The sequence below is a fragment of the Petaurus breviceps genome, unplaced genomic scaffold (assembly GCF_028583685.1).
Source record: "Petaurus breviceps papuanus isolate PSGF00001 unplaced genomic scaffold, PetGlider_PUasm1.0 76, whole genome shotgun sequence".
Lineage (NCBI taxonomy): Eukaryota > Metazoa > Chordata > Mammalia > Diprotodontia > Petauridae > Petaurus > Petaurus breviceps.
In genome coordinates this window covers 57,960,510-57,986,585 of record NW_027186473.1, presented here as the reverse complement: position 1 = coordinate 57,986,585, position 26,076 = coordinate 57,960,510, and the positions used below count along the sequence as shown (strand labels likewise).

The 26,076-nt window shown below is 40.6% G+C and overlaps 1 protein-coding gene across 9 annotated transcripts in view; it reads right to left on the bottom strand.

The window, feature by feature from the left end:
- Positions 1-26,076, bottom strand: part of ARFIP1 (ARF interacting protein 1) — a 156,127-nt gene that overhangs the window by 15,826 nt on the left and 114,225 nt on the right. For all 9 annotated transcript variants that reach the window (XM_069105561.1, XM_069105552.1, XM_069105553.1 and 6 more), the window contains one exon: positions 20,972-21,146. In XM_069105561.1, coding sequence (XP_068961662.1) covers positions 20,972-21,146 — 175 coding nt within the window. The remainder of the gene's footprint in view (positions 1-20,971; positions 21,147-26,076) is intronic.

Genomic DNA, 26,076 nt, shown 5'->3' with positions numbered 1-26,076 from the left:
ATTTTACTCTCTAGACTTCCCCTCCTCCTCATCAGCCCCTTTCTGCCCAAGCAGTTAATCTGCCCTCTTTACATCCCACCCCCCAAGCTTTCCTGTTCTATTTTACGAGCTACTCTCTCCCATTAGAATGCAAGTTCCTTATGGACATGGATTATCCTGCTTGCCTGCATTTGTGTCCTAGGGCTTAGCATGGAAGAGTAATAACTGCACCTGATCCCCCCTCCCCCTGCCCTGTCAAACAACATTAAAAGCTATTTAGACTCATTTAAATGTACTAACCAATCTTTGTTTCATAAAGAAGATGATGAAATATGCTTTCTCTTGAGAGAACATTGTACTATGGGTGCAGAGTAGTGTAAACACTGGAAGATATGGTCAGTGACCAGTTTTTCTTGGCCTTTTTTTTCTCCTACCACAATAAGTGAAGGTAGGTTGAGATGGGTGGGTCACACACACAGACACACACAGACACAGACACACACACAGACACACACACACACACACACCCCTTATGTAAAAACAGAAGACATTAACACAATTTTTTAAGAAGTCCCCCTCTCCTCATGGATGAGAGTAGGGCCAGGTTGAGAAGTCATTAAATGACATTTTTGAATATTACAAAATAGCTATTCTATAATTTAAGAGCATTTTTTTTCTGAACGGGAGGGGAAGAGAGGAGGAAGAACAAAAAGGCTTTCAGAAAAGGATGAGAAAGGAGGCGGCAAGTTGGTACATGTGGAAAGACTACTGGTCAAATATGCATCATCTCTAGAGTCCATTCTGATATCAGAATCAGAGGATCTGGATTCAAATCCTGCTTCTGACACCATCTGTGAGGCCTAGGGAAAGTCACACCCTTCCTGGGTCTCAATTTCCTCATCTGTAAAGTTAGGGAGTTGGACATTGTGGCATTGAAGATACTACTCAGTTTTAAACCTATGGTCCTGTAAAGGTAAAAGGCAGAACACTAGAGAAAAGGGTATGAGGAGGAAAGTGAAACTGCGTACTCATCTAAGCATGAAACATATTTCTTTAGAAGGTGCCAAAGAGGTGAAGAGGACTGAAGATTGCTCTCCAGCCTAGACAGCAGCTACGATGTTTCTCCAGGGGCCTTGGCCAAAAGAGCTCCTATCCAGAACCATCAGGCCCTGAAGCTTTTGCTTCAGAGAAGCACAGGGAACAGGAGGAATTCTACTCATTCTATAATTCCACACTAATTCTGCACATAATGCAAGCTACCTATATCTTGTTATCCATGCTCAAACTGCAAGATGGTCTGGGCTTTCTCTTGCAAGAGAAGCAAAAGAATTGGGAAGACAGACATTTTTTCATCCAGAACAAAAGGGAAGATATCTTCCTCCCCTCCCCCCAACCCCAAACAAAGAAAAAAAGCAGGGGGAGGGGAAGGGCTTCCATATAGGATCTGAAGACACTAAGGGAATCCCAGACAATGTCAGGTCTCTGAGTGGAAGAATATGACAGAGATGGAAGGGAAGGAGGACTAAACTCAAAGGAGAAAGCAGCTTGTTAGGTTCCAAGGAATGTTATGGAACTAGAGGTAATGTCAAGGGACAATATCTAGATAGGAAGGAAAAGAGAAGAATAGTATTACTGTTAACTGGGGACTTTCTGCTGAGGGAATATACTAAGAGAGCAATTCGTTGACTTGATAAGAATACTAGACAGTAGAGTTCCTGAGGCATACATATATCTAGCATGTGGCTGAGAAACCAACTGCCAAGGCCTATCATACCTGATGACTACTATCCGTCTGTGGTAATCCAAGTGGTTAAAAAAGGGACTCCCTGAAGAAATCTGGAAAGCACTGCTAAAGACTATGAAATCTTGGGCAAGAAAAAGAGATCCTGGATGGCATTTTTATCACTGCTGTTGAATGAAAGTGAGAGCATTATGAAAGGAAGATTTGGGAAGTAAAATGGTATCTGAGAATAGGATTTGGATCCCTGAAATATGGCTTAAAAGTTAGGAATAATGGGTTCTTGTGGTACTAGAAGGAGTACACCTAACAGTTCTGAAAATCTAATTGAAAGTACTTTAAAACGAAAAGTAAGGGGAAGAGAGAAAACTGCTTTTATCTGTCTACCAAACTAGATGCCATAGAGGGCAATTCCAATATAAGAAGAATAGCAGTAGAGATGCATAGAAATTTCATAGTAGACAAAAATCCAAGAAAGAAACCACAACAAAACCCCCGGTCTTAAACACCTTTAGATAAATGCACAAAAGAGAGGTAAAGAACAAAGAGAGCTTATGATCCTAAGGTAAGCAGGAAAATCTGACCTCACAGGTATCATGGAGGCTTGGTAGGATGGGACATGTTCATTATAGGAATATGGCTCTGCAAGGGTCTATCTTAGCCATCAGAATAGATAAAAGCAGGGAGGTGAAGTGAGATGGGTGGAGAGAGGATTGTATATTAAGAAGAATTTCATATGAGGAAATCAAAGAAGGGCATAAGTGTGAAGGACAACATTTTGGTGAAGATCAACAGTGGGACAAACATAAGGATATACTATCAGAATATATTACAGACCACCTGGAAAGAGGAAGCAGAGAAGTTCAGGAAAATCATGAGACTAGCATGAAGGCAGGCTAGAGTGATGATGGAGAACTTCAAATTTTCAAACATTTATTGGCACTCTGCCTCTGACAAAAACTAAAGCTAATACTTTCTTAGTTTGTCTTAATGAGAATTTTATCCTTCAAATGGATGACTGAGGAACGAAGGAAGGAAATGACTATTCTGGACACAAATATCAACAGTAAGGAAGAACTGGCTGTTGAAACAAATGATAAAAAATACAGTGTGTGTGTGGGGGGAGGGAGGTGAGGGTGGAGGATGGAGGTGACCACTCCAACTTAGGATTTGTGAAAAAGAAGAGGAAAGCTCAGATTCTGATATGAACCTTAGATTTGGAAGGAATGGATTTCAGAGGCTTAAGAGGAAAGATAGGCTATTATAGACGAAAATTCTCCAGAGAAATCATCTTGGGGGATAGGAAGCTCTCAATAGTGCAAATGTAAAAACATAATGTGAGGTTCACAGAGAAGGTCAGTTCTTCTATGAAAGAAACCCCAGTAAATATTTGAAAATGACCCCAGAAAGAAAGGTGATAAATAAAATGGGAAAAAAAAAACTTCAGAAGAAAGTTCCTCCATCCAGTCCAGAACTGCAAAAACAGTCCTCCAGAAGCCAGTAGAGGCAGGTGAGGAGGAAGGCAGTGGGCCGTAGGGAGGCCTCATTATGGAAGCTGAGTCTTTAGTAAGTGAGCAAGAAGCTGGGGAGAGGAACTATACCAGCAAAGATCATATAAATTTAGGTTTTAAAGAGTCCAGCCAGTAGAGAAGGGAGGAAGAATTGTGCTGAACTCCTGAAAACAGACTTGAAAACAGTCAGCCAGTGTGCTGTGAGTGGAAGACATCACAAGCTCTTTTAAAAGGGAGCTGAAATCAGATCCTGAACCTGGCTTCTAAGTACAGAGACAGGCACAAGAACCAACCCCAAAGGTTACTGTGTAGGGCACTAGATCTGTGTCTGGATGGGCACTTCGCAGAGCACCGAAAATCTCAGCAGGAGACAGGGGGCAACTCTCAACTGTGTACGGCACATTTTTAAAAAATCAAGCATGTGACAAGGCATAAAAACTTCAAATAAATACAGAAATGACTGCATTAAAATTATAATCAATAAAGGACTTCTGATGGAAGGATTCAAACTTAAATGGAGCCTAAATAATTTAACAATATGTAACTGGTGGTTCAGAGAACAGACCAGAGAAATAACAGACAACTTCATCAGAGAAAACATGTCAACATTTTTGCAATGCAGCCAAAGCAGACCCTGTCTGCCTCAGTTTCCTTATCTGTCAAATGAGCTGGAGAAGGAGATGGCAAACCACTATAGTACCTTTGCTAAGAAAACCCCAAACGGGGTCACAAATGAAAAACAACTGAAACCTTTTTCTTTGGAAAAAGAAAAACAAGATCCTTATTGTGACAAGGGTTAGCCATATTTGTTACTATAGATGAGTTGAGCAACTCAAATTTGGGCATTGGCTATGTCCATCTTGAGTGTACATTTTAAGTCCACCATCTTTCTACGTGGATGTGGGGTAACACGGTTTATCATTGGTTTTCTGAAATTGTGGCTGATCATTCATCTGAATTCTTAAGTATTTAAAAGTTGTTTGTCTTTATATGTTATTATTGTATAAATTGTTCTCCTGGGTCTGCTCACTTCATTCTGTATCTGTTCATTTGTCTTCCCAAATTTCTTCGAAACCACCTTCTTCATCAATTCTTACAGCCTAACAGTATTCCATCACATTCATATACCATAATTTGTTCAGCTATTCCCCAAGTGATGAAAATCCCCTTTGTTTCCTGTTCTTTTCCACTAAAAAAAGAAACGTGTATCAGTTACATTTGGAAAAAAACTCTTTGCTTGGATAAACTATAACTCATGACTAAAAAAAAATTCTCCTTGGGAAAGACCTGCATAGATATCTCTTTTATAAACATTTCCATGTTGGAAATCTTAATATATCTAGAGATCCATTCTGTTAAATAAGAATACTGGATCCCCATCCCAACCTCTGACAAATGGATTTTAAAGCTAATTAATTTCAGACAGATAGGGTTTGAGTAATTCTAATTTTCAAATACACTGCCCACACTGCCTTTTCAACATTTTTGCTTACATGAAGCTAAGTCTTTTCTGCTCCATTCTAGGGATGGAAAACAGGCAATGCAGACCACTAGTAACTTTTCCCATGGCATTTATAAAGTAATTCAAATTTTTCTTGGGGCAGACCCAGTTTTATGTTGAATTCTTTGTATTCCTTTCATAGGAACTTTTGCTGAGAAAAGAATTAGAGAATCCCAAATTCTTCATGATATAGAATCCATTTTGGTTAAACTGGCTAAGTATGAATTCAGTGCTAAGTCAGTATTTGTTTAGCAGATGACTAGCCAGTGAAAATTTTTTTTTTTTTGCTTTTTTGGAGGGGGTTAAGGTATGGCAAATGGAGTTAAGTAACTTGCTCGAGGTCACACAGCTATTTTTTGTGTTAAGTGTCTGAGGCAGAATTTGAACTCAGGTCCTCCTGACTCCAGGGCCGGTGCTCTATTCACTGTGCCACCTAGCAGGTGAAATTTAATTCCAAAGAAGGTAGGCAAATATAATTTTACATTCCTACTGAATGTGACATAGGTGCCCAATGGACATCAGCAGCACCCATGCTAATTCCTCTGCATCAAGAGGAAGCCTTGAATGTAAAAAAGGAGAGACCAAACAGGACCCTTAAGTAGGCAATTACCCTAAAGTTGCTGACTCATCATTACTTATTCTGCCCCTCTGGTCTCTTGATTAAGCAATCTGTTACTTGATTACTGGTCCTGTTACTTGAGCAGGAAGTCTAAAGACAGCATCACAAAATGAAAAGTATGCTAGATTTGGAGCCAGATGACCAGGGTTCATACCCTGGCTTGTGACTCTGAGGAACTCACTTAATGTCTATGGGCTTCATCTGCAAAATTAGAGGGTTTGACGAAATGGCCTTCACGGTTTCTCTTGGTTTTAACTATGATCCTATGACCTATGTTAACTTTAAGGATCTACTGCATTAGACGTTTTAGGTGAGGAAAGGAAGATTATATATAGTTCACGGTATCTTCCAACATTAAGACTGACAGAAAATGAGAAAGCAAAATGTTACATTTCAACAACTGTACAGGAAATATTTATTAGGTTTCTACTATGTGCAGACCATTGTGCTAGATACAGGGTGGGGAAAGTCTCAGCAGATTTACTTCAATATTCCAGTTGACATAATTCTAACATATTTAAGACTTTAAGATGTTACAAGTTCATCTCTTTGAGGAAAAGTACCATAAAGAACATTATAAAAATATCAGCACCATTGTCTTCAGTCTTATGTTCATACACTGTTGTACTAGCTAGAAGCATCATTCACTTTTAGGATAGTGTTATTCGCTGTTGTAAATTTTGTTATTTTTATTAAGATATAAATTCATCAACAATTTTGTCTAATTTTAAAAGTTTATTTCTCCAACTTTTTTTTTTTAAATGACAGCAAACTTAACTAAGGGAGATCCCAAGAATGTTCAAAACAAGAAAAACTGCTAAGCTAAATCCTAGTCTTCATTTCCCAGCAGAGGGCAGCCAAGAGTAAAAAGATAACTCTCAGGCAGTCAGACAAGGAGCATTTATTAAGTGCCTACTGTGTGCCAGGCACTGTGCTAAGCACTGGAGATACAAAAAGAGACACACATACACATGTGCATACCCACAGCTTCATAAACTTTAAAGTTTCTTCACACAAGCTAGAACATCAAGGAATGTCTCAGTATACTTTCTCATATATGGAGAGGATACATTAATGGAACACAGGCCCTCAGGGCTGGAAGGGGCCTCGGAGGCCATCTAACCCAACATGTGTGTGAATATTTCCTTGCAAACCTCTAAGGAAGGTGGAATCTGTTATTGTCTTAGACAACTGGTTCCATTTGTAAAGCATTCTATTGTGGAATTATGCTTAAACTAAGTCTAAATTTGCTTTTCTGCAATTTTCACCCTTTGAGAGGATCATGGCCTCAGTAAATAATTTACTTTTCTTCATATTCTTAAGGTAGAAAAACTTGAGAAACTCTAATGGTTTTAAATCATCTTTAGGATTAAATAGAAACTCTTCTGTTTGACTTTTAAAGCCATTCCCAATCTGGCTCTGGCCTGCATTTCCAAGCTGAATTTCCAATGAATGAAAAAACAGTTAATACAAGTTATTACAAGTGGCACTGTACTTGCCAAGCACTGGTGATACACAAGAAAGTCCTTGCCTTTGGGGAGCTTGTATCCAAAGGGGGGAAGATAATATATACAGGGGAGGCCGGGAGGACTATTTTGGATACGGAAGTCAGACAGAATGGTGACGGGAGTCCTGGGGCATATGGTTAGCACATCCTTATCATGAAAGGTAGTGCTGATCCGATTACTGTTCTTACAGCTTAAGCTGGAGAGGCTGAGAGGTGTGCAGGCTAATGGTCAGGAAGTGGCATGGTGGGGGTGAGACAAGGTTAAATTTCACCAATTTGGGTCCAGGGTCACAGGTGCGGTAGAGGCTGAAGTATAAAGAGAAGGGTTAGGAAATGGCTTATTCTAACTGATTCTCTTTTTGCGCTTTATATTCAAGGTAAGAGGTCTCTTTGCTGTTCTGTACAGTGGTGTCAAATTCAATCACATAGGAGCCACTAAACTACATAAGCATCTCCATGGACAGCATATTAACATAGAAAACCATATATTAGTATTATCTGTGTTTTGTTGTATTTTTACTTATTTTGTTAAATATGTTGCAATTACATTTTAATCTGGTTCAGGCTGGACTCATGAGGGTTGTACGTGTAGCCTGTGAGCTACATGCACAGAGTATGACCACTCTGCTGTAATATGACATTCCCTCTCCCAGGTCCTGTCTTTGCACTGTGGCCCCCAAGACTGCAGGGCATTTCCTCACCTCCTCCTGAGAGAATTTCTGGCTACTTTTAAGGCTCACTTCAAGCACTATCTCCTAAATGAGGCCCATTCGAATTTCTTTTTTCTTTTCTTTTTTTTTTTTCTGAATTTCTTCTAGCTGCTAGTATCCTACCCAAAATTTCTTGGCATATGTTTTGTATTCATTTACCAGAGACCATGATATTTTACTCCAATCTAATAGAAACCACTTGAGGGAGAGGCCATTTTGGTCTTATCTTTATAGTCCCTGCACCAAGCCCAGGGCCTAGCACACAGTAGGTCTTTAATGCTTATAGAACAAATTGTTCAAAGGGTAATGTAACTAAGTGCTTAAAGGAAGCCCATAAATAATACATAACACTGCTTTAATGTCTCCACAGAACATTTTAAATTTATTATAATTTACTTCCCCATAAGTATGTCACTTGATTCTCCCAGTAATTATCTTGTAAGGTAAGGCAGGTTAAGAGATTTTCTCTACTCTTAAGGCTGAGGAAACCAGTATCACAAAGTTCAATGACCTGGCCAACATAACAGGTAAGAAGTGACCAATCCCTTATATTCAGTCTTCTGAGTTCTAACTCAGTGCTTTTTATGCCTACAAATTCTAACTGGGCATATTAAAGTTCATTTGACACTAATGTAAGGACAATAAGGAAACTCCTTAGAATAGAAATGCCAAGGCTATGGGTTATTAGTCATGGAAGAATGTGTACTGATAAAATGCAACTGTAAAATATAATTACGTTAACTGATTACCATCTGGCCCTGATAAATGATAAATCCAAGTGACAACCAATGAAAAACTGAGGGCTTCCTGTAAAAGTTTAACCATTTAGTTAAAAAAGTTTAAATTAAAAAAAGGGTTAGTGGGAAAAAAAATGCTGATGAAGCAGAGGAACATGAAAGAATTGTTAAGAGTAAGGTCAAACAAAGTGAGGTACCTTACATCCTTCAACACGAAAAATTATATAAGTTCTAACATGGTGCACTCTCTCAATTTAGAAAGTATAATTCAAAATAAACAGAAAGGAGAGGTGAGCAGAATGGGGAAGGGTCTGGAATTCAGGCAATATGAGGATCAGCTGGAGGAAATAGGAGGGTTCAGACTAGAGAACAGAAGCTTATGGGACACATGAGACTTGTTTTCAAGAACCTGAAATATTGTCACCTACAATCTTGAGAGACTGGACTTATTCTACTTGGCCCAAGAAGGCAGAAACTAGACCAATGGAGAGGAGTCCCAAAATGGCAAATTTTAGGTCTGATAAAGTAAAGATTTTCTAACAATAAAGATGGTCCAAAAAGAGAATAAACTGCTTTTGGAAGCAGTGGGTTTTCCCTCACTGAAGGTCTTCAAACAAAGAGGGGAAGAACTGGTTGGGTAAGGGATGGATAATTCAGAGGTTCGCAAACTTATCTGGCTTTGCATCCCTTTAAAAAAAAATTTACTCAGCTCCCTCCCCCTCCCCCAGGAAATCTTACAAACTGGGAAAGAAGTCTCAGATTAAGAGAGACTATTGCACCTGAGACTACTACCCCTGGATTATTGTAGTGCCCCCCACAGGGCAGTATCTCCCATTTGGGGAACTGTAATAAGAATGTAAATTTTAAAGATCTTCCCTGCCCCTAGGCTAATGTGCACCTGAAGCCTGGGGTGGGAGGCTTGTTTTTCAGTAGATACTTCTTGATTGGCCAGTGAGTCAATAAGGTTGTTACATTCTCTGAGCCAGGAGAAGGCTATATAAGCCCTGATGTGTAGCTTTGTTTTGGGACTCACTTTGAGAAGTGTTCTGTGATTTGATCTGAATTCTGGGAAGCCGTTGTTGAGAGTCCCCCGGCTTTGAAAAACCCAGAATGTGGAAACCCAGATGTTGACTGGGTATGGATGTAATGGTTGGACAGTTTGGAAATCTGTCTACTTGATGTTTCTGTCTTGATAATTATGCCTGTATACTTTGAGGTTCAGGGTGCTGACCTTTTCTCCTGAACAAGGTAAACGATATATGTCTGACTGATTAAAGTAAGCTTGTTAACCCATTTTGAGTTGCTTTCCTTTAACAAAGCAGATCCAAGAACCTGTATGGGCAGCAAACCCTGGCTTGGGGTGCTTGCTACTACAGGAACCACTGGATTAGATGTACAATCAGGTATGTTTCAATTCTGAAATTCTGTAATATCAAAAAACAAATCAAAGTAAGCAGAGGTTAACTCAAGCGTAAGGAGAATATGGTATAAAAAGGAGGCTATTTTCAAAGTAAACCAAAATCTTTTGCATGGTCCTTTTAGGAGGTTCTGCAATGTTGTGGAGCTTAATGCAACCAACATATCATTGTAAACAGGACCTCACAATCCATTCTGCCCTCAGTCTTCTGCAGCAATTGTGGCAAATACCTTAGGTGAGCCCGCATCCCTGATTTCTCTTGCCTGATATCAATGGCCAGTGGCCCTGTGTATCTGCTGGGTCATCCTATACCTGGAACTATATTCCCTCCACATCTTTATCATTTAGAAATGTCTGCTGAAAGAGAAGCACACCCTGAGGGAAAGAGAGAAGGCTGCATGTGTCATCAGGTGGATTAAACCACTGCCATTACTTCTCCTCAGACCCTCAACCTATTACTCAATCAAGCATTTATTAATCATCCATTATGTTCCAGGAACTGACCTGGGACTGAATATACAAGTACAAAGAATGAAACGATCCCTACTCAGGAAGCTTACATTCTAATAGGAAGATAAAAGCTATATCTACATGTTAAAGAAAAGGTAGTTTGGGAAGAATGCCATTGGCACTTGAGGGATCTGGAAAAGCTACATTCAGATGCCAGTGTGCCTGGCCTGCATCTTACAGGAAGAGAGGGGGAGGTAAGGAGGCAGGGCATTCCAGGCATGGGAGAGAGCCAGTGCACAGGCACCAAGACGAGATGGAGTACTGTGAAGAACAAAGAGAAGGCCAATTTGGTTGGATCACAGAGTGTGTGTGTGTGGGGGGGGGGGGGGGGGGGGATATAAGGTCAATGAGGGTGGAAAGACAGGCTACCTACAAGCAGATGGGAGCCACTGGAGTCGGTCGAGTATGGAAAATCAGATTGTTAGATCTGTGCAAGAAAGCCTTTACAACAGTATTTTGTTCTACTGAATCAAATGCTTTAAACAAATCAATCAATAAGATTTCCGCTCAAAACAGCTGCCTAAACCTCTGGAAGGTGCACTTCTTAGATCTCACAAAAAGTATTGCAGTAAAACCCTATTTGTACCAGACTAAATAAAGATTGAGAAATTCAATCAGAAGCTACAGGAAGTGATTTCTGCCATCCCAGAACAATGAAAGAAGCCTGGGAGCATCAGAAAAGTAGACCAGACTACTGATTAGAGAAATGGAAATTGAAACAACTCTGAGGTACCACCATCATATTGGCTAATATGACTGAAAAGGAAAATGACAAATGTTGAAAAGGATGTGGGAAAATTGGGACATTAATGCACTGCTGGTGGAGTTGTGAAATGATCCAACCATTCTGGAGAGCAATTTGGAACTACACCTAAAGGGTGTGCATATCCTTTGATTCAGCAATACCACTACTAGGTCTGTAATCCAAAAGAGATCAAAGACAAAGGAACAGGATGTATATGTAACACCTGGAAAGACTTACACGAATTGATGCAAAGTGAAGTCAGCAGAACCAGGAGAACACTGGACATGGCAACAGCAATACTGTATGATAATAAACTGTGAATGACTTAGCTATTCTCAGCAATACAATGATCAAAAATAATCCCAAAGGACTAGGATGAAAGATGCTATCCACCTTCAGAGAAAGAACAGATGAATCTGAATGCAGATTGAAGCATACTTAAAAACAACAACAAAAAAGCACCCTTTTTCTTATTGTTGGGTTTGGGTTTTTTTGTCTGTGTTTTCTTTAACAACATTACTAACACGGAAATATGTTTTGCATAACTGCATATATATAAACTATTATCAAACTGCCTGCCTTCTCAATCAAGGGGAGAAGGAGGGAAGGAGAGAATTTGGAACTCAAAATTTAAAAAATGTTAAAAATTGTGTTTATATGTAATTGGGGAAAAAAGTTTTTTAAGAAAAGAAAGAAAAGTGGAAAAGTGGACCAGCATAAGTTTTCCAGAATGACCAGAGACTGGTTCTATTTCTGGCAGAAGCTAGAAGAAAGCACCCCTGAGAAAGCTCCAGGGTGATTAGCTGTGACATTAATCAGAGCAGCAGCTCTCAGATTAGAACAGCAGACCTAGGGGCTGACTCTGAAGTACCTGGCACCCTGTCCTGAGATGCAAGAGAGGGTCCTGAAGATCCAGCACTCTGAACTTCAAAAAAATAAAGGAGGTCTAACCCCAGAAGGTGGAAGTTAGAACAGGAACCCTGGTGAGAATCACTGGGTAGGTGTCCAAGCAGTGACCAGAAAGGACCACCCCGCCCAAAAGTGCAGCAAGGCAAGGAATCTGCCCTGGCACAAAGCCCTAATTAAGGAACCAAAGCTGGAGAGATGAATAAAGAGTTTTCAGACATTTCTGATGGAAAAAAAAAAACCACCCCAAAACAGAGCTGAGTAGAAACTTTGAAATACAAACACAAGAATCCAGAGAAACCTAGAAAAGTAAATTTATTTTAGCAATTAGAAAGAGCAGTAGCATAACTGTCTTTTCAGAACCTGAATATCTTCAAAGAATATTAACGTTAAAAGGATGGGTAGAAGTACCACACACGTATAGAAAGAAGGAAGCAGAGGGCAGAATGTGCAATTTCTCACAATTGGTGTGTGGGTGATAAAAAGAGTATTTAAACATGGAGGTGGGAGTGGGGAGAGGGGTCATCACTCTTATCTGAAACAGACAAAGACAGTCCAACACAGATCCAAAGTTTGGTGTAGAAACGTATCCAACTCAACTGGGAAAAAAAAGCAAGGCTAGGGAAAGGAAAGGGATTGAGAAGGAATATAATAGTGGGAAGAGAAGAGCTCTAAGCAAAACAAATTTCCCGATTCTGAAGGGAATAAAAGGGGAAAACAACCCCAAAAGAAAGAAAAGCTATCAGGGCACTGCCTCTAAGACAACTAAGGAACTGATGAACAAATTGTGATACAGGAATGTAATGGAATATTATGGTGTTGTAAGTAACGACAAAGGAGGCAATTTCAGAGAATCCTGAGTAACATGAACTGACCAAGTGAATGAAATGAGAAGAACCTGGGGAGCAATTTATGCAAAGGTGACCACAATGTAAAGAAAAACAACACCAAAAGACTTAAGAACTTTAGTCAGTACCATGACCAGCCACATGTTTACCTATCTCCTTGCAGAAAGGTGATGGATTCAGGACATAGAGTCATACATCACTCAACATGCCCAATCTATACATTTGCTTTGCTTGACGATGCTAATTTGTCACAAGGGATTCCTCCCCTCTTCCTCTTGGCTAACTGGGGACAATGAGTTGAGGGGATTTAGTAAGAAGGCTGCCAAAAGAAGGGAGGGCCATTGAAACATTTTGAAAATGGTTAAAAGCAAACAGAAGCAAGTTCAGAAGGGAAAATAGAGTTCACTTTTGAAAGTAGCATGTACAATTTAATATACACTGTAAAAAGGCAACTTGAAACTGAGTCATAATTTCATAGAGAAATCTGCTTTTTGTGTTTGCTATGTGTATGAGGACATTTCTTTTTTTTTTTTCCTTTTGGAGGGCAACTGGGGTTAAGTAACTTGCCCAAGGTTACACGGCTAGTTTTTTTGTGTGGGTGTCAAGTGTCTTAGGCCGGAACTGAACTTGGGTCCTCCTGACTCTGGGGCCAGTGCTTTACTTACTGCGCCACCTAGTCACCCGAGGACATTCCTTTTCGGTGTTTAATGCAGGGTCCTATTTTATATTTCTAAATGAATCAGAAAAATTGACTTATGAATATCCAGTGTTTGTTACTGTGACATACACCATTCCTGAGACATGGAAAAATGTGCATTCTCATTTGGAAAAGATAATCCTATACATAATAACAACAAATAATAAAAATGCAAAAGAAAGCAGGCAGCAAAGTAGAGTGGAAGGAACACTAAGAGACTAGAGACAGCATGTATTTCGCTACTAGTTAGCTGAATAACTTTGGACAAGTCACAACTTCTCTGGTCTCAATTTCCACATTTCTAAAATGAGAAGGTTAGATCAGATAATATCAAAGGCCCATTCTAGTTCTAAAATTCTCTGAGAAACTTTGAAAGACAACAAGGCAAAAGAGAAAACTGGGAGGGAGAACCGAATGAAAACCAGACATGAGTCTGCAATACAAAACAGCAAGAGGAAAGGAAGCCAGTGCTATTCTAGGCAGAATAGGGAAAGCATGGAAACATGTTAATCCTCCTTTATAGTGTGCTAACAAAACCACTCCTAGAATACAGTATCTTGTTTTGGCAATTAAGAGCTGGAAAGATCATTGAAAAATGCAGGCATTCAGCAATGGGTAACCAACATAAAAGAGAGGAAAAATATTTCTCATGAGAAAGATGGTACAGCAAGGAGGATGCTGGGGCCAGAAGGTATTGGCTACAGCTGACTGTTAAGTTCTCAGTGTAAGCATTCACACTTCTGCCATCAACAAATGCTACAAATCAAGCCTTGATTTCTTGTTTTGGGGATTGTGTAGACTCAAGAAAGTGATGGAGAAAATGTAAAAAATGCAGATTGAACTTAAAAAATGTGTTGCACAACAACAACATTCAAGATTTTTCCACCCTCTGAGAGATGGTTGCTAAACATTTGCTTGCTATGCCAATGCATAAGGGCTAATACATAAAAGTGAACTTTTAAGCAGACTATTAAGAATGGAAAAATATTTTTTTCTTGTCACTGTGAAAATAAGATGAAATTAAAGAATGGAAAGAGGAGTAAAAATAAGATCGTTAAACTGCAGACTTCTCTCAAAGCTATGTGAATAGAAACCAGTTCTAGACCATGAAAATTGCACTTATTTAACAGGCATTATGATTAATCTTGAAGCTGGCTTAAATTTAGCCCTATAATTTAAAAACATCAAGATGGTGTGTTGTATCCCTTTAAGAAGTCACATAGAGTCTTGTTCTGTAAGCTATAGCTGGAACAAATGCCAACTGTATTTCTGGGAAGGATCTGCTACTACACATTTAGTTTCCAAGGGAGATTAAGAAAACAATTCCTTCCATAGTCATTATTTGTGTTCATTTTCAGTGATTCCTCTTCTTTCATTATGCTGTGACCTTTTAAAACAGTCGGCCAAAGGAGAGTCCAAGAGTTTTACTCTGGAGCTCAAAGAAGCCACTTTAAAAGAGAAATTTCTGAATTATCTTAAAATACATACAGTGTCTTTGTTTTCAGAAAAAAGATTAATGACATGAAATAAGATATTAAGTTATACAGTGAAATATATTCAATTAGTCAAGTGACAGATTTGGGCAAAGTTAATGCTTTATATCCCAGATCCAGTTACTCTACTGATGAAGCGTGACATGGTTGAGTTAAAAAATTCTCAGAGAAACTTTTAAAGCCAACAAGGCTACAAAGAAAACTGGGAGAGAGGAAAGCCTGAAAACACAAAACAGCAAAGGAAGCCAGCGCTACTCTAGGTAGAAGAGGGAAAGCACAGAAACATATATGAGGGAGATGAGAAATGTTCCCATGTCTAGTTCTGTGAACATATGGTTCAAGGGCCATTTCCTCCCTCAAGTAACTTCCAGCACTTTCAGATTCCTAGTTGATAAAGAACTTGATTTTACTTAAGTCATGAAATGGGAAGCTTCTATGTCCTAGCTTTTAAAATTTGGCCTACTCATTAAGTACCAAAAGATCTATCTCTGCTTTGAGCTGTAAAAATTCAATATAACTTTAAGTTTTTAAGAGGAATATCCCAAAAGGTCATGTAATCAAGAAATTATTCCATGGAAACAGGCCCTTTTTCTCCATAAAATGAGATAAAATATTCCTCACTGTTCAGACTAAGAATTCAAAATTCTTCATTGAAAATGAAGAGATTCCAATCAATATAAACATAGGCTAAATGCTTGCTGTACGTAAAATACTGTGTTAGGAGCTGGAAAGCATACAAAATTCAGCCCTTAAGAGTTTAAGAATGCTTCTATTTAATACTTTAGGTAGGAATTTTTTTTTATCAAATGATTTATTAACTTCTAGTTTACATCATTCATTTCCGCAAGATTTTGATTTACAAATTTTCTCCCTGTTTTTCCCCTACCCACCACCCCAAAATATTGATCCCACTGAATGAATATCCCCTCCTCCAATCTGCTCTCTCCCATTTCTTCCCCCTCCCCGCTCTGATTTTCCAGTAGGGCATGGTAGATCTCTATGCTGCAGTGCCTGTATATCTTATTTCCCAGTTACATGTAAAATAATATTAATAAGTGTACATATATACATATATATGTATTTTAAACATTTGACTTTAAAGTTTTGAATTCCAGATTCATTCCCTTCCTTCCTTAGGTAGGAATTTTTAATTCCACTTTAAGAATAACAAATTTTGTGAATGTTTATGAATAAAACAAAATTTTGATGGTTTATTTAATGTTTTTAAAAGATAAAATTAATGAATGATTAATCTTTTCCCATTACAATTTTGGTCAGATTGCCATTGTTTTTCTCTAACTATGGAAGAACTGGGTTTTCTGTATTCCTTTTAGAAAAAAAGATGATAAAATGGACATTTCCATATATATACTAGAAGAGAAGAAACCTGTATATGAAACTGTAGAATCTGCCTTTCTTTTAATTATATAAAATTGAACATATCACTTTCAAAGTTGTCTGGATTATGTGTAATTCCTTCTGTCCTCTCTTTTTCTTTTTTACTTTTGATGGTAGTAGTGTTGGGAACCTACTCCCTAAGGCATTCCCCAGCCAGTGAAAATAAAATCCTTGTAACAAATATGTACAGGCAATTAAAACAAATTCCTACCTGACCATGTCAGTACTCCCTTCATTAGGGATACATATGCATAAAACTAATTAGTCATTCATCTCCTTCCCAGATACACCTTTCATCTTTTACTTACTGTGTGTATCAATCTGTCTTCCTGAACTTATGAATGGGTCTTTCATATTCTTTTCCTTTCTTTTTTTTTTTTTTAAGCAATCAGGGTTAAGTAACTTGCTCAAGGTTACACGGCCAGTTATTTCTGGGTGTGGTGCTGAGTATCTGAGCCCGGATTTGATCCAGGTCATCCCGACACTGGAGCCGGTGCTCTTACTTGCTGACCCACCTGGCCACCCCTCTATTCTTTCCCTTTCAAACCCTCTCTTGCCTCCTCCCTTTTGCCTTATCTTGCTTCTTTAAATGACTATTACACAAAATTGAAATATACATATATAGCTTACTGAAAAGATTCATGCTCTCTTGTTAATTTTAAAAAGAGATTAAACATATTATGTTATTTCTTTATTTAACAAAATTAAAAGTGCCTCCTAGTTCAGCATGCTCTTGAACCAATACTACTTATATCCCCTTACTTGAAAGGTAAGAAAATCCTAAGCACAAAGAATACCTTTGGATTGTTTGTAAGTCATAATATACACAAACTATTTCACAAAGCTCTAAGCATTTTAAGAAATGAGGAATTCTAAAGTAGCTCTGAATTAATAAGAAAAGGTTAAATTACACTTGATATTTTCTGTTAAAGTCCTACTCCAATGCCTCATCATGGTATAATGGTGACCATGGGTTCTCAAAGGCCATACTAGCAGAAGACAAGCTCTGGGAGGTCCTGGTGAGATGGACAAGTACAGACTAGGGTGCAGACTGGGTAACAGACCATGTCTAATGCCCAGTGACCTGCCTACGTGTGGACAGGCAGGAGGCCAGAGAGAGCAGAAGGTTGGTGACAGATGCTCAACTTTTTGGTGGAGATAATACCCAAATCTATGACATAATAGATCTTTTAAGTCTCTATGTTCAATAAACCTGGTTTAGGAAGACAGATATGGGTAATACAATTCAAAAGAAATCCACCCAAATGGTTAAAATAAAAGAGCTTTGGTGCACAGATTTAATTATCTTGAAAAGCTCTAGATCAAGAATTCTCAACATTTTTGGCGACACCAACCCCTTTGGTAATCTGGTTATCCCTTTTCCAAATAATGTTTTTAAATGACAAAATAAAATTTGTAGGATTTCAAAGGATAACAATGATGAGAGTCATCAAAATATTAAAAAACCAAATAGCTGGACCCCAAATGAAGAGCCCTTGCTCTAGATAAATGGAGGGTTACTATCCCTGCTTTGTACTAAATCTTGCTCCTTTTTCTGACCTCTTTTTGCTAACTACAGCTATAATTTGAAGAAACAACAAAAAAAACCTCACAGTTGATATAGTTTAAATCACCAAGAGCCAAAATAGAGATTAGAGTCAATTCTTAACTTCAGCAAAAGACTCCAAGTTTGCTAAAAGCTATGGAAGATAAAAGGAATAAAAGTTGCTCAGTCTGACTACAAAAAACAAACAAAACTAAACAATGACCCCAAGTCTTCATTCTAATTATAGTTGCAGCTTAAAACAACACTGAATAACTATACCTCTTTATAATTTTAAAAAGTATTCTTTGAAAACCCCCCAACATTTCTTTATAATTTTTCTTGAAGAAAGGACTAATTATTGTGACAGAGTTTGATAATATCTTTCTTTGGAAATTCAAAAAGAAGGGGCATTTTTCTATTGGCTTTGGGCTGCATCTTCCACTTCCTCTGGCGGACATGTCCTGCTTTCTTACATATCATGCTTTAAATGGCTAAAACTAAACTCATTTTCACATAAAATCAGCCCCAAGTTCTTGATTTTTGCCAGTAACAACTTATAATTTATGTAACTTAGGTTATGCTTGAAGGCTATAAAGGGCTTTCTTCAAAACAGCCATATGAAGCAGGTAGTTTAAGTGCTATTATCTCTATTTTGCAGATGAGGCAATAGAAGCTCTCAGAGCCTGAAGGAAGGACTTGAACTCAGCTTTTGGGAATCCAGGCCCAGCAGTCTTGTGCACTGGGCTGTGCTGACCTTGGCACCATCATTCTCTGTCCTCAGGCTCATGTTCTGATCACTTTCTCTGTATTACCTGCTACCCACTTTTCAATCCTATCAGTCACTTTTCTTCTTTTTAGCCTCTCAAGTCTTTCCTCCTTTCTGTCACTATCACTACTTATGGTTCAAACCTTTACCACTTTACACTTGGTTTCCTGGGGCACGATCTCTTCTCCCAATTTCCTCTGTATATCATCACTCGACTAATCTTCCAAAATTGCCACTCTTTTCACTTCACCCCTCTTTAGTTCAAAGCTCTTTAGGCTGGCATTTGTTTCTCTCCTTAATTTGGCCTCAACTGATCTTTAGGACCTCCTTTCCTACTACCTCATAATGTAAGCTCCTTACTCTGGACAGGCTGGTTTGCTATTCCTCTCAGACTCAGGCTGTTACTCTTCTTGTTTTGAATGCTGTTTCACAATTCAAATTCTACCCATCCTTGAAGGTTCCATTCAAGCTCTAAGTGCTCTATGAATTCTTTAATCAGCTTAGTTCATAGTACATTTTCTTTCTTTTGCTCCTGTCAGCTCTATTATTCATTCACTAATATTTATCAGATGTACTACATTGTTCATTAGCATTTCTTTGTATAAAATTGGTTTGTAAATTTGGAGGAAAATCCACATATCTTACTTCTTTGGATTCTCACAATGCATACAACAGAGCTTTGCACATAGGAGATGCTAAAGATGAATAAATAAATGTTGGCTGATTAAAAGGAACACACTATAACAAGGACACTGAAATTAAGAGAAGTATAGCTCTTTACAATTTGATATAATACTAAAGGGTTAATGAAATACATTCATACATCATAGCCCTCTCTCTTCACTTTTAAAAGTGGTAAGTGCAGTGTTCTCCAGAGAGTTCACAGGGTTTGGGTGAACAGAGGTCATGTTCTCAGTCCCTTCCAAAGCCACAAATGCTAGTTTTTATGCTATCTGGGCAGAAGATTCTCTTTAGCTTGGCATTAATACTGTAGAAACCTCAACCCCCAAAGTAGGAATCATGTGAGTAATGTGGCCAGAAATAGGAAGCTATGCTATGTGCCCATTTCTGAGGAAACTGGGGCATGGTTTTATACTGTTCAAAGCCAGGCTCCTGCAGGCTATATAAAAAGCACATGTAGCTACTGAATGTCATTATGGAGGGCCATTCATTTCTACCGCTCTGAAGATTTCTGGTGAAGAAATTTGATTAACTTATGAAATTTGACCAACAAAATGTTCTACTTTTGAAAGTTGGTCAAGAGGTAAAAGTAGCAGGCTCAACCTGCCTAACTTTTGTACTCATTCTATTAAGTGGCATAGGACTAGAAAAAGAGAGATAGTTCAAAGAGATAGCTTTTATGTACCAAATTAGATTAATTACTACCTTTTCAAATTCTTTATAGAGATAAGTTCACATGACCACAAAATGGTAACATGCGAAATATTACTACATGTCCTCCAAACTGAACATCCTATATTTAATTTAATATAAATTTGCACCAACCAAACTGTAGAAAGAGAATCCCAAGTGTTTCAAGCTATGATTTAGCCAAACTGACCTTCCTGATCTTTCTCACACAATATTCCAGCTTTTGTACACCTTTAAGAATACCTATTTTCTTCAAAGCTCAGTTCAAATTCTCCCTGTTCCAAGAGACCTTTCATGATCATCACACCTAATGCCATCTTGCCCCCTCCAAATTGCCTTGTACTTACTTTGTATACATGTATACTGCTGTTTCCCTTATAACACTGTCATCTCCATGAGGGATGGGATTGTTTTGAGCACAGTGTTTCATAAATGCTTTTGGATTAAATGATTCAAAGGGCCTTCTCCTGTGAGAATATCACTGTAAAACTAAGAGTAGTCAAACCATGGCTTCCTTATTATCCTCAACCTTTTTCTCAGACCTGTCCTCCCTTACAACTTATAGCACAATTTATTTTTAGGACTTAAAATGTTCTATGTGCTTTTTCTTTAAGATTTCTAAGCAGCTTACTATTGAATACTGGAGACTCCATATAGGACATCATACTCTTCATCTGCTAATTGTTCAATGTGAGAAGTGTGGTGGAGCAGGGTAGGTGGCAAATGTTATAATGTGTGTCTACTTTGTTAACTTTTTATCACCAGTAGCATAGGAAGAGAATTCCTTATTGTGATGGTCATGGGAGAAGACAGATAATAAGGCTAAAAACAATCTTCTACTTTGCCTTTTAAGTCTCTTTTTTTCTATTGCCTCTTTTAAAAAAAATCTTTCATGAATGTATCAACTACATTCAATTCAAGGTTCACAGAAAATATCTACAATGTATCTTAGAGAAAAAAGTATAAGTTTACCTTATTTTCTTCTAGAAATTTCAATTTGACAGATACATCATTGCGTATTTTATCATATTTTTCCTTATGTGCTTGGAACAGATGCTGTGACTGCTCAATCTTTGGCAGAGTGTTTGCATCACGTGGTCCAAGATTCAGTTCTTCTAAATCAGTCCGGTATGCATCATATTCAATCCTGGCAGGAAACAGAATTATGAAATGAGAATCAAACTACAACACATTAATAAAACAAGTTTATCAAACAGGTTAGGACTATCGACATATTTACACATAAGTTTTAATTTTATAAGTAGCTTCTCTTGACATTTGTAGGGGTTAGGGGAGTAGGACCCCTGAGAATGTGAAAAACCATGAATAACTCTAGGATCTCCCTCAACCTTTACTTTTAATAATTATGGGGGTGGCTAGGTGGTACAGTCAATAGAGCACCGGCCCTGGAGTCAGGAGGACCTGAGCTCAAATCCAGCCTCGAGACACTTGACACACTCACTAGCCATGTGACTTTGGGCAAGTCACTTAACCCCAATTGCCCTCCCCCTCAAAAAAAGCAAGAAAAAAATAATTCCGATCATATTTAACATATACAACACCCATATGATGCACCCATAAAGAAATTGTAGTTTCTACACGAGAGAGATTAATATTTTACACACTGTGCAGAATCTTTACTGCTTCACAGATTTCCTTCTACAAAAAGCGCAAGACAGAAGGATCACTGTGGGAGCAAATCACATGACTGAGTCTCTATAGTAGAGACAAAGAGTAGATGATCTCAAGAGCACATAGCCCAGAATTCTTTAGTGCACTGAAACTTTTAACAAAATTTAACTGTTTGTAATAAATTTCTATATGTATACTCATGGCAGCAAATAATAAAATGGATGAATATTATACAGTACTTATACATTTATGACATTAATTGTTTTCTTTACCTATACATATCATCTATGATTTTCTGTAGTAAGCCACAAATCTCAAAATATTCCCATTTAATTATTGATGGTCAATTCACAAATAACAAAGACTGTGAATGTGAAAACCAGAAATACCAAGGGATGATTGTAGTTATTTATTTAAATATAAGTTAGTAGTGTATTGAAAAGGTTCAGAAAAACACAGTTAAAAAACAAACAAACAACCTTCTCTGATCGATGTGGTGACCCTGGTCCCACGAGGAAGGGCCATCGGGTGGGTGATGACGACTTTGCATGTCATTCGTGCCCATTCCTGACTCTGTACCATACTGGCTGTGGGAGAGAGTGGCAGTTCCTGCCTCAGTCAGGCGGACAGGGCCCTGCTCCTAGGGCCAACTGTTTGGTGGTGGTCCCAAAGGGGTTGGTGGTGGAGTTTGTGCATGCCGGGTCCCATCAAGTGATATGGTCACCGGGCTTCTCCCCAGCCTCAGTGCCACGCCTTGCTGTGATGCCTCCCCGTGGCTGGGCTTGCCCAGGGGAGACTTTGAAGATGCCCGTTGTCGATGGGCTGGGCGGTCAGCTCCTGGGCACTCCGCTCCCTTCCTGAGTGTGGGAGGTTGTGCTGTCTTTGTGATGCCACACGAGGAAGCGAGAAGGGGGGAACCTGCCGACGTTTGGCAAGGTTGTGCTCATGCAGTTATTGCAAGTTCTCAGTGGGTTGCTCCCCAGCCATATCTGTGTGGGTTGGGTTTGTGTTGAGGTTCCTTCTTTCCCTGGATCCTCTGGTCCTGTGGCTTAAGGTGTGTCTCCATCAGGCGGTCAAGTGCCCTCGTGTGATGGTAAAGGGCTGGCTTTTTCCATCTGCTGGCTCTGGCTACGCTGCCGTTCGTGCCCTTGCCTCCTTTGGGTTCGGCTGGGCTGCTTGCCCCCACACCTGTGCAGCAGGTCTCGTGGGTCCCGTGCCCTCCTTGGCAGTGCTGAGGTCTGGTTTGTTTGCTCTCTCTAGGTCCTTTCCCTTGTGATGCAGGGGCTGGCCTTTCCCAGCTCCCTTAGGGCCAGAGCTCAGGGGTTGCTCGGTTCTGACTGTCCTGGAAGCCACCTGGCTTCTCTAGCAGACCTCAGTCCCCTCTTGTTTTCCCTCCCTCTGAGGCAGGAGTGGGGGAGAAGCGAGTTGTTTCTGGGTTAAAAGTGGGAGGTGTGCATCATATGCCCATCTCCCCCATGACTCCCTCCACCCTTTACGGAGTATCACTGGCCACGCGGCCCCCGGAGTTACTGTGTGGTCTTTAGGGATCTCCACCCCCAGTGTTCCCTCCCGTTGTTGCTTCATGGCCCTGATACCCTCCCCCTCCAGGCTCTTAAAGCTTCAGTGGGAGGACTTTCCCACTGAGGGGAGCCGGGCAGTGGCATCTGTGGCCTCTCTCCCATAAGAGACACTCAAGAGCCAGAGAAGAGAGCCCCCTGAAAGGGGAAGAACAGACACCAGAAGGCGGTTTTTGGTGGGCCCATCTCTCGTGGCAGGGGGAGGGGGAATGGCTTCTTCTTTGCCCCCTCGCTTCACTGCTGGTTTCTGCTTCTCCTCCTCTTCTCTACCTGGTTGATCCTGCCAGTAGCATAAGCTTGTCTCAAAGATTAAGCCATACATGTCTAAGTACACATGGCCAGTACAGTGAAACCGAATGGCTCATTAAATCAGTTATGATTCCTTTGGTTGTTTGCTCCCTTCTACTTAGATAACTGTGGTAACTCTAGAGCTAATACATGCCAATGAGCACTGACCCAGCCCCTTTCCCCCTCATGGGTAGGGGCTCTGGGGATGTGAGAATTTATCAGACCAAAACCAACCTGGCAGTTTCCCCCGAGCCCCCCAAACAGGGGGGTTGCCCCAGCCACTTTGGTGACTCTAGCTAATCTCAGGCCCATCACATGCCCCCCCTTGGTGGCGATGACTAATTCCAACGTCTGCCCTGTCTGCCCTATCAACTATCGATGGTACTTGCTGTGCCTACCATGGTGGCCACAGGTGACGGGGAATCAGGGTTCGATTCCAGAGAGGGAGCCTGAGAAATGGCTACCACATCCAAGGAAGGCAGCAGGCATGCAAATTACCCGGGGAGGTAGTGACTAAAAGGAATAATACAGGATTCTTTCAAGGCCCTGTAATTGGAATGAGTACACTTTAAATCCTTTAACGAGGATCCACTGGAGGGCAAGTCTGCTGCCAGCAGCCACGGTAATTCCAGCTCCAATAGTGTATATTAATGTTGCTGCAGTTGAAAAGCTTGTAGTTGGATCTTGGGATTGAGCTGGTGGTCTGCCACAAGATGAAACACCGCCTGTCCCAGCCCCTGCCTCTCTGTGCCCCCTCGATGCTCTTAGCTGAGTGTCCCACAAGGCCCTAAGCATTTACTTTGAAAAAATTAGAATGTTCAAAGCAGGCCCAAGTCACCTAGATACCCCAGCTAGGAATAATGGAATAGGACCCCAGTTCTATTTTGTTGGTTTTCGGAACTGGGGCCATGATTAAGAGGGACGACTGGGGGCATTCGTATTATGCCTCTAGAGGTGAAATTCTTGGACCGCAAGACGGACCCAAGTGAAAGCATTTGCCAAGAATGTTTTCATTACTCAAAAACAAAAGTCGGTGGTTCGAAGATGATCAGATACCTTCGTAGTCCCGAGCATAATCGATGCAGACTAATGATCTGGTGGTGTTATTACCATGATCCCCCGGGCAGCTTCCGGGAAACCAGTCTTTGAGTTCCGGGGGGAGTATGGCTGCAAAGCTGAAACTTAAAGGAATTGATGGAAGGACACTAGCAGGAGTGGAGCCTGCGGCTTAATTTCACTCAACACAGGAAACCTCACCTGGCCTGGACGCGGAAAGGACTGACAGATTGATAGCTTTCTCGATTCTGTGGGTGGTGGTGCACGGCTGTTCTTAGGTGGTGGAATGATTTGTCTGGTTAATTCTAACAACGAACAAGACTATGGCATGCTAACTAGTTACACGACCCCCGAGTGGTTGGCGTCCCAACTTCTTAGAGGAACAAGTGGTGTTCAGCCACCTGAGATTGAGCAATAACAGGTCTGTGATGCCTTTAAATGTTCAGGGCTGTAGCACGCTACACTGTTTGGCTCAGTGCATGCCTACCCCATGCCGCCTGCGGGTAACCTGTTGAACCCCATTCATGATGGGGATTGGGGACTGCAATTATTCCCCATGAACAAGGAATTCCCAGTAAGTGCGGGTCATAAGCTTGAGTTGATTAAGTCCCTGCCTGTTGTACACACAATTCATTACTACTACTGATTGGATGATTTAGTGAGGTCCTCAGATCAGCCCCTGGGGTTGGCCCAGGGTCCTGGCTGAAAGCTGAGAAGATGGTCAAACTTGACTATCTAGCAGAACTAAAAGTCCTAACAAAGTTACAATCCTGCAGGTTGTGGGGGGTTCTCTGGGCGGTGTGGGCATGGCTGGTGTGGGGCCGAGAGAAAGCAATCTGGTCTGGGAGAGGAGCTCATACCTCTCTGTGTGGGGTGACAAGGTCGTGCCTGCTGCTGGCGGGCTGGTGGAGGCTTGGTGGGGTCGGTGCAGGGCTTGACTCCCTCCTCCTGCACTTGGGAATGAGGGTCCCAGTCCCTCCTCCTTGGGTCCTGAGGTTGGTAGAGAAAGGGGTCCAACTCCTTGCTTGCTCCTCTGGGGCTCTGCCCTCGAGCCTGCCGCTGCCCTCCCCGCCCCCTGGCTTTGTTTCACTTCCTTTCTGGTGGGGGTTGGAGGGCTCTCGCCCCTGGCAATCAGCTGCCACTCTCCCAGTTTCTCCTCCAGGCTCTTCCTCTGCAGGCGAGGCTTGCCCCACTGCCACTGGGGAGCCTGACAGGCCGTTCTTCAGTCAGCCTGTCCTGGCATGCTTTGCGGGTGGCCCCTCCTCCTTCTCTGGGCCAGCTGAGGTCAGGTGTTCTGTGCTCAGTTCCCTGCCACTGCTGTTGGGTTGTGGTGGGCGTCGTCCCCACGTTACTCCACCCTGTTGAAGGGTCTGTGGGTTGCCTGTGGAGTCCATCCCCTTCTGTGAGGGGTTTGGTGAGGAAGGCTGGCTGTGGCTGGTGGGAGTGGTTCACGCTCTGGAGGGTCGGTCCTTCCTCCACTGTACCACTTTCCCTAAACAATCTGGGACAACTCTTAGCGGTGGA